General features: G+C 36.7%; 1 protein-coding gene across 1 annotated transcript; it reads right to left on the minus strand.

Annotated features, from left to right (window-relative positions):
- Positions 1-3670: 3670 nt before the first annotated feature.
- Positions 3671-5255, minus strand: LOC145769517 (mitogen-activated protein kinase kinase kinase kinase 3-like). The gene is made up of 2 exons (XM_082581168.1): positions 5164-5255; positions 3671-3919 (listed from the first exon to the last, which is right to left on the minus strand). Exons 1-2 carry the CDS (start codon positions 5247-5249, stop codon positions 3823-3825), a joined length of 183 nt encoding a protein of 60 aa, XP_082437294.1. The 5' UTR covers positions 5250-5255; the 3' UTR covers positions 3671-3822.
- Positions 5256-9982: the final 4727 nt, after the last annotated feature.

The raw sequence follows: 9982 nt of genomic DNA on the forward strand, positions 1-9982 counted from the left end.
CATCAATAGGTTGACCCGTTGGGTAATTGAGCCAAAAAGCGGCCAAAACAAGGTATAAGCTTATAGTAACAATAAATGTTTGTCAACAGCTGATTGTAGCAAGAATTGACAGCGATAGACACCGGTGTTTCGTGGTCTGTAGCTCCTGCGAGCTTTACATACGTCATTTCTACGTTCTACGATATTCACAGAAAAAATGTAGGCCTCATAGTTGCATCGGAGCCCCAACTGACGAAGTTAGGCTACGGCCTTGATTGAATGGCAGTCCAGCTTATTAGCCTGCTTCAGTTGATTCCTATTCAGTGCAAGTAGGCCTAGGCCATAAGTAATAGGCTGCATTGCTTTCACAAGTAAAGAAGCAAAAAAAGGTTACAAACTGAAACCCACTTAGCCTACTTATTGTAGCAAATAAGACAGTAATTCTCACTTATTATTATAAAGACATACCGTAGTAGCTAAAGCAGAAAGAAATTTTAAGTCTATCAGAATTGCAGACCAACAGCGTTTTGCTTAGACATTAACACACTACCGTACCAGCAGTTCCTTCAAGCGCCATAGCTTATGCGCAGTTACTAGAGCCCATTAAATAAGCGGCTTATCATTGTATCACTTGGCTTGTTTTTCATATAAAAGTAACTTGAATGACATTTAACAGTCAGATTCTTGTTTTTTAACGTTGATTCCATGTTTTTACGAAGACTCTACTAACTACTCAACACGTTATCAAGTATTCACAAGCAATTTGGTGCTTGCCAATGAAGCAGCCAGCGTGATTGTTTTTAACGTCACGCTTCATTGCACAGAGCTGCGGGAAAGGTCTATTAACTGGCAGCCATATCTTGCTAAGACATATTTGCATGCTCTTAACGGGGTTAGTTAGATTTTAACGGGGTTAGTCATATTTGCATGCTCTTAACGGGGTTAGTTAGATTTTAACGGGGTTAGTCATATTTGCATGCTCTTAACTGTAGTTAGATTTCCCATCCTGCATTGTAATGTCCCTATATTGAAAACAGGTTATCTACATAATCACTTATGCAGTCACTTATGCAGGTGACGAGAAGATGTGATTCACTTGGCTATTATGGTTACTATCAAAGTTCGTCTCCTGTTCGTCTTATTAAAATTCTCCTATAAACTCTGATTGGCTTCTCCTTCTGGTCTCAGTAAGATATCAAAAGCACAGACAAATTGCAGAGCTGTATTCAATAGCAAGATAACTTTCTTAGGATGAGTTAAGGTTTCAAAATAACACCGACAAGCAAGCATAAATCAGATTAAGAATGGCAAGCACTTTATCAAGAAAACAATACTTTGCCACACATTCTGTGTTGAGTTCAGCAATACATCACATAGTTAAAAGAGATGCAATATTTTCTGATAAATTTTAGGCAGTGACGCTGTGTGATTAGTATTACCCGAGAAATTCTGCTTTGATGAAGGTTATTGAAAACCATTCTATATCCAAAACCCAAAAAAATGAGAAATAAAATACTTTTTTATTGATTCAACGTAGTTTAACGTTGAAGCAATATTAAAGTGCTCCGTTTCCCTAGCTGACTTCAAAAAAACTTTGAGAAAAGTGGCAGTTACAGCAAGAAACAACGCACAGGGCGACATGCACGCAACAAGTATAGAGAGATACAATAAATAACAAAAAGAGGACGGACAAAAAAGATACGCTTCTGGCATATAAATTCCACTTGCGCAACGTATGTTCGCCGTTGCCCAGCATTGAAAGAATAAAAACGTTTCTAAAACTTGATGTTGAGCAGACGACACTAACACAAAGTTTAAATTATAAAATTCTGATAAGATTGTGTTGAACAGAAAAACATTTGTTACTACTCAGACAGCAAAATCAGTCATTTCCACACAGACTCAACGTCTGTGGACGTTGAATCAATGTAAAAATGACGATTTTGCTGTCAGGGAAAGTGTGTGTCTGAGTGGACCTTCAGAGTTCACGGGTAAAGTTTTGAAAAAGTTCAAACTTTCTCAGCCACGAAGTCTGTAGCTTAATGGTTTAAATTCGTTAACATAAAGCTTAAAATCGAAAGAAAACTGTATGGTGGGACATGGCCACCTAAAGATACGGCCTGATTTGTCACATTTTGCAGAAATTTCCAGGTTTTTCTAACTTTGGGCGAACGTTTAAATAAAATTTTCTAAAAATTATATTCTTACGCTTTCTTTATTCTTTTCCCCAGATGACACAATAGGTTTTAACATTCTCACATGTTCAAAAACAAAGAAAATTTGATTTCGATGATTTTAGTCAGACTGTTAATTTTCAATAACAGTCTGATTATACGTTTTTCAACTTACTTTTTCTCATTTGCTACTGCTTCCCCGAGGCAACAAAAAAGTTTTATGTCATTAGGAAACAGCAAAAAGTAAAAACATCTCAAAAAATGTCAGTCAAGCACTAGCAGTAGCTGTAACCAAAATCTGCAAAATGTGACAAATCAGGCCACATCTCCAGGTGGCCATGGGTGGGACAGGAACAAAGAAATTGGAGCAAACCTTTCTTTAAAAGTAGGTTTCTTTTAAACCTTTCTTTTCTTTAAAACCGTATTTACTCGAGTGTAAGACAAGAATTTTGCACCAAATATTTACTCACAACATCAGAGCACGGTTTTTAGAAGAATAACTTCAAAGTGCGACTTTGATGTTGGTATCTATCATTTTACCAGGCCTGAGTTAGGGAATGCGACTTTTACTCGAATAAGCACGGTAACGCCATTTCAAATAGTCTGTTTCAAAATTTTCATAAAACCACAGAAACCACGCAGCTTGAACCAAGATCAATGCTATGTCGAATTGTAATAGTTTTATTATAAGCCAATTTTCAATAGAACATTCCGGCGAACTTTTTTTTTAATTTTTGTGATTTAACAGCGTTTTATGATATCAGCAATGTACCCACATCGTACGTGCATCGAGAGATCCATATTCACAACCAGCATACAGTTTTACGGTTGAAACTTTGAGTTTAAAAACTACTTGAGAAAAACTGTGTTTTCGAGTAACAAGAGGATGATGTTTTGCAAACTATTGAACATCACGCACTAAACGATATTAGTGTGAAAAAAATCAATCAGTTTACGAAAAAAAATACGTCTTGACCTTTTAAACTATGCTCAAAATATCAAAACTGTTCCTTAGTAGTTTTTAAATTCAGGTATTCAATTGCGATAACTAGTAAAAGCAAACATATATCAATAATAACTGTTTGATTTTATTTGGGAAATATGTAAGTGTTCAGAGAGTTGAAAGATACAAAACGTTATCACAAAACCAAATATAAACAGACGCCAAATTTTGACAAAGTCAAATGTTATGACTTCATAAGCACGTTGAAAAAAGGGAAACAGAATAACTGACGTAAATCTAACATCAAATTACGTCAGATCAGAAACAACGTATACTTGGTGTGTGCTGTTAGCATGAAAATTAAAAAAGTTTTCATGATTTTTAACGACGTATACGCCAACAGCCCGCGTCCGAACAATTGCTGGAATTCCATCTTTCGGCAACCCAGAAAGCAAAATCCGTCGTTTTCACATTAATTCAACGTCTGCAGACGTTAAATTAATGTAAAAATGACGGATTTTGTTGTCTGGAAAGCGATGCTGATTTTTATGTTAAAACTTAAGATCCTAATTACGTAAAAGCCTGAAAATGACTTTAATGCAAAACGCACAATGTCACCTAAAGCAGCCCTCAAGACGACTCGCAAAATTCACACCTTTCGCGTCGAACAGATCCCGAAGCAGCAAAGGCGTCAACGTCCGAACGTTCCAGAACAATCGTCAGTGATCAGATGCCTGATGCCATGTCTTCGTGGCCGGCCAGTATGTAGAGGTTTGAAAGCTCGCTCGGGTTGTCAGTTGGTTTGCTTTCAAGGACAATCGTTCTTGAATTAAACATCAAGGGAAATTATCGAGCCATTTCTTTGCAATTTTTTTCTTGTTACACAAAAATAGGCCTAAACAGATGTGACCTGAAATAATGTTTCATTCAAGCAGTGCAATTTGAAACGATTATTTCTTGGAATGGTAAAACAAACAAAGGGGAATGATTTAATAAAGTCAGAACAAAAATTGTACAGAATTTCTTTCAAGACATTTCTCAACGTAATGATCAATCATTCAGTGACTACGGTTGGTCAGATTTTAAAGGTTTAGAAAGTTGCTCTGCAGCCATGCCCCGGAATGTACTACTATAATTTATACATACTCTTCTCATAGAATACACGCACTACTTCAAACTTAAATTTGCTGCGAGTGCTTACCGGGTAATCAATGTTCTAACCAGAAGTTAACATGGTAATTGAACAGCTTACCAACACTTAGTCTTAAACTCAAAAAACCCAGGTCAGTAAACTCTTGATCAGTTTCTTGATTCTTAGGTCAATGAGGTTCAGATGAGACCCTAGTTTTGCCAAACCAGATTGTGAGGTAGACCTTATCACGTGACGTTTGACATCACGTCAGTTCAACACAGCTCCAAAGCACGTGGCTGTGTCTCGGCAACACACTTAATGGCATATGATGATGAGAACCAGTTGACTCGATGACTACATGACCCTTTGCTGCTTCGAACTATCTGTTGTGTTGCATCTGTTACTGCATGCTGTTCCAATCAGAGTAATATGAAGATTAAATGTTATTATTTTGTTTGAATAGCTGCATAGCCGAGTGGTGAGAGTCCTGGTTCGACGTTCAAAAGGGCGTCCGTCAACACCGCTCAAAGGTATGTGGATATGTCTTGGCAAAATACTAAAGGCATGTCCTAAGGTGGACATGAAAATTGGCTAGCTTGCCTTCCCGTTCACTCAATCGAAATCTTCAACTACCAGGCATAAAAAGCCTGAACAAAGAAAGACAAGATATAAGCGTGTGAACACTTTCTGTGCACCTATTATTATTGTATTGTGTACTGACAGATCTTTATTGTATTGTGTATTATTGTATTGTATACTGATGGATCTTTATTGTATTGTGTATTATTGCATTGCATACTGATGGATCTTTATTGTATTGTGTACTGATGGATATTTATTGTATTGTGTATTATTGTTTTGTGTACTGATGGATCTTTATGCAGTTTTTTTACTGTTGTCAAGTACAGGAGTAAAGAGAAATTACATGAGTATACCTGTAGCTGCTAAGAAGTCGGAAGATTCTAGTTTTGTCGCAGATCTCTTGGGTGACCTCGTTACTCCGGAAGCTCCTTCCTTGCATTCCGTGCTCGTGGAAGGCGAGGATGTTGTCTTGGAGACAAACTGAAATTCCAGTGTCCGGTTAAACCAAGATAAGTTGGTAAACATGAGTCACAAAAACATTGCTATGAATGTGAAGTTTGTTGTAACCAAGCGAAGGAAAGTCGTCAGGTCAGGTTATGTATACTGAAATAACTTCAGCTTAGAGATTAACTTAGATTAACAAATTTCATACATAATAATCGGCCTTAGCAAATCAAATCACTAAAGTAATCTTAAAAATCTGTTTCACCCACAGTGGGATCTTGATTCAAATAAAAGAAAAACTTCTTCTTTCTGAAAGACGAAACAAACTGTTAATGTTACTTTGGTGATTTCATTGATTCGGCTAAGCATTGCGTTTAGCAATAAGCACTTTTTTATGGCTTTAATACCATTTATGGCATTACCAATCAATTTTTCATATATAAGACCAGACTTTAGATAAAAAAAGAATAACTAACAAACTTCCGAAAGCACCAAACTATTATAATATTGTCAAGTATTTTTCAGTCAAAGGTAGAAAAATAGTCCATTTTTACATCGACTCAACGCTTTATCAATGTAAAACGAACGAATTGGCTGGACGGGGTCTTGACTTCGATTAAACTACACATCTCATTAAGTCAAGAGAAACTGAAGATATTTAATGTACCGATATTTTTTGTTTTAAAATCAAACTTCAATTGGGACAACAGTCTCTTGCTGGACTTCAACTTTCCTGACATGCTGATGACCTTCACGATTCTATCTGTGCATACAATTACTCTTCAGAACACGTCATTACAATTACTCGTCAGAACAAATTTCGACCAAAAACCAAGTAACTTCGCACAAGTACGTAAATTGTTGAACATTTAACAACTACACACAAAAACAATTACTATCTTTACATAAATGCAATTGCTATATGACACCGAACGGTAATTGGGACACAGACTCTATGCCTGTATTTTCGTACACTGCCAAGTTTGTGACTGTGGAGTCATTAGACCAGGGGTCGGGAACCCATGGCTCACGAGCGATATATGGCTCCTTGTGCCGCCATCTGTCTGACAGAAATTGTTGCTTTACTTTTCATTACAATTTAAAGCTGAAAATACGCTCAAAATGCACCGAATTAAATGCTTTTTTTTAATTTTCTGGGGGAGGTCTCCAAGACCCCCCACTGTTTTTCTCTTCAGTAACAAAAGGGCCCCACTTTTATAACTCATCTCGTGCCACTACATGTTAGTTGTATGAAGTGTTAAAGCATTACAGTATATGGTCCTCACGGAAATACATTTCTAAAAATGTAGCTTTCATGGCCCTCTTACCTAAAAAGATTCCCGATCCCTGTATTACACTATTCAACACTCACAGATTGTGAATAATGTTGCGCTTTTGAAAGTATATTAACAAAGACAAAATTTGGGCAAGTTTTGTTCCCCTCCACCAAAAAAATGTTTTACTCTCCTACGGCTATGCATATCATAGATCCCATACATGATACAAAAGAGCTATGTACATTGTACAACAAAAAATAAAAAGAGCACAGGATTTTCTTTCATAAGATAAAGTAGACATTATACTATAGAACAGAGGTGTGCAACCTTTATTACAGGAGGGCCATATATAAATAACTGGGTGAAACCGCGGGCCGCACGTTTATTTAACATATGGTTTCTAATAGTTGCAGGAACAAAAATGTATTTTTTTTTGTTGCTCATGTTATTCTTATGGCATTATTAGGAGTTATCTCTTTGCAGATATAATAAGTCAAGACGCATAATTTTGTAAAGAAAACTGCTATTCAAATTTATTGTCACACCGACTTTATTTTCAGTTCAGTGAGAAATTTGCAGCTGTTTTTTTTCCGACTGCTTTTTCCCAATTTACTTTAATGGAAGTGCTCGCAATTTGAAGTCCATTTTCCAAGTGTTCGTCTGTCAGAACCGATCGACAGGGAAATTTTATGACAACCATTTTAGAAAAAAATTGTTAGCACAAATACGTTGAGCCAAAAAGAGCCATTTTTGAAGCCATGAGTTTTTTTAAATGTGGAAAGTCCAATGTTTCGTTTATTTTCAAAATGACCAAAAAGTGCAAACACAGCTCGAGAATACGTCACAAAAGACAGCAATAACAAAAGCCACGTTACAACATCTGATGTTTTAACATCAGATCTGATGTTTTGAGCAAACTGTCTGATGTTTTGACGTTGAAATCTGATGTTTTGATGTACATACATACATAGCCTACAGTAAATCGCCGGCAGTAACAACTGTTGCGTGATCAGCTGATTGCTCGTCTTTTATTACGCAGACTGTACAGTTGCACGCTTCGCTGCTCAGGCCCATTCTGGTTTTGAAACCTCTGACAAAAGTACGCGTGGAATGCTGATCAGACCGCAATGGGGCAAAATTTTATTGAAAATCGTTTTATAGTAGCATGTTAAACACAAAGAACGTGGAAAATCGCCAAGTCAGGTTTTTCCTTTAGTATCCCTTCAAAAAGGATTTGAAAGACAATTGCTTCACGCTGCCTAGTCTGCACTGCAGAACAAATTCAACTGAATGATTAAGTCGACTCGTTGTTTTGCTTTGAAAATGCGCATTGCTACTGTGTATGAAACGTCAGCGAAGCGTTAAAACTACGATTAAACCACATTAAAACCAGAGCGGCTAGTAGAAAAGTAAAGGTAACATTATTTCAGCGGTTTGCAAAAACCCAAGACTTCTCCAATATTATAATGTGCTTACACACTTTGATGTGCAAATGCTACCTGAAAAAGTTTCCACGTAACGAATGCCAAACCCAACGGTAGATAAAGACGTCAACCAATGACATCTGCAGTAATGATTGATCGTGATATGGTGGGAACATTTAACATATCAATAAGGAGGAAAACATAGAACAAATGGTCAAAATTGTTGGTGTGAGATCAAAATTTCATGAACTATGAACATTGAACAAGGAAAGACAATTCTACATTTTCTCGAGAGAAAATGAACACCACGGGAGTGTTTGAAAATCTGACAAACTCGTAGCTGTATTCTGTTCATTGACGACGGACAAACTTGTTCAGGGGCAGAAACAAACCGTTTTTTTGTTTTTTTTTGGGGGGGGGGGAGGAGCACAAGGAACAGAACCAATAACATATGGAAAGTATCAGTGTTTTACTTACCTGATATTGACATAAGAAGGTTGCTTATCACATAGAGCCACACGCATCCCCTTGGGAAGAGTCGCTCCATCGTGTTCTCGTGCAGTTCGTGCAGATTCAATGTGTAGATCCCTTCGTCTGAGCTAATCAGGATGTTATTGGTCGTGTGAATCAGGGTGGACCTGAAAGAGATTGATATGACGTTGAAACAACATTGTGGTGGTGTATGTGTATCACTTGATTTGACGCAAAGGCGAAACGTTTTCCGGTGGGATGGACACTGAGGTAGATGCAAAAAAATTGAATTCTCCCGTGAGCAGGAAACCTGTTTTGATCACAACATCAACGTTATTTAACGTACAATAACATTTAATAACATTGATGTCTAGCGGCTCAAAAGCGTTAAGATTAAAAAAAAAATAAGTTTAAAAAAATGGACATAAAAAGAATTAAAGTAACAAAAGCCCGATAATTTTCTTACCCAACTTGAAGCACAGTTGATTTTGAGTGGACAGCCATTGAATACTTCAGTGAAGCACGCTCCCATCTGCATAAAATGGTTAGTTGAAATTATGTAAGGTAACGATGGTAAACATATGTGCCTGATCGAAATAAAAGCAAACATGTATTGGTATAAAGATTTCAGCCAACAGTGATAAATAGAACGCGTATTCACACTGGGCCGAGCATCGGTGACAACTACTGAGGGTTTTATATTACGCAAAGTCACATTTTCAGATGATTTTTGCAAGATTAACAGAGCAAATAATTAGGAAAAGCTTTTCCATCTCCTTTTGGAGTTAGGAGCTGAAAATTGTTATGACATGTTAACATATACAGTGGCATTGATACGGCACTCGAAAAGGTACAGGTTCAACACAGCTCAAGAGCATGAGGCTGTGCCTTTGGCAGGAAACTTAATGCCATGCCTGCAGGTGGACACGGAGATTGGCTTCCTTGCCTTGCCGTCCATTTGATTCGAATCTTCAACCACAATGACGAAAACCTAGATATGACATAAACAAAACTTAAAAACGCTCCCGTTTATAAGATTGAACTCACGTGAACTTTGGGAGTTGGAGAGAGGCCGTTGATTACGTTTGGAGTCGAAGAGGGCTAAAATGAAAAAAGCCCATCAGAACATACTAAAAATATTTGTTTATCTAATTTTCAACTATTATTTCTCTGTAATCTTTACTTGAAAGCTAAAATATATTTAAAAATTAAAGGTAATTAAATATTTAACCAAAACACTGACATAAATAACACAAAACAAGACAGTTGAACGTGAGAAATCTAGATCAAAACTACATTCCGATGAACATTTCAAATTAAGAATATATTATAAATCATGCGAAAAAACTTCGCATCATAGACTTGTAATGTGCGAAGGTGTTGATGAAATTGCAAAACCTTCTCACGAAAATCTATCGTGTCACAAATTTTTGAAAATTTGACGTTAAATTTTTAAATTTCAACGACATTCATGAAAAATCATATTTTGACATTGTAGGAGCCATGCTTGTGTATGGAAATGATTAAAGAAAAAAAAGGAAAAAATAAAATAAATG

This window comes from Aplidium turbinatum, chromosome 1, assembly GCF_918807975.1.
Source record: "Aplidium turbinatum chromosome 1, kaAplTurb1.1, whole genome shotgun sequence".
NCBI classification, from domain to species: domain Eukaryota; kingdom Metazoa; phylum Chordata; class Ascidiacea; order Aplousobranchia; family Polyclinidae; genus Aplidium; species Aplidium turbinatum.

Coding starts and splice junctions, on each gene's coding strand:
- LOC145769517 (XM_082581168.1), bottom strand. CDS start 5,249: ATGCAAGGAAGGAGCTTCCGGAGTAACGAGGTCACCCAAGAGATCTGC. Junction 3,920..5,163: donor CGACTTCTTAGCAGCTACAG/GTATACTCATGT, acceptor GTTTAATTCAAG/AACGATTGTCCTTGAAAGCA.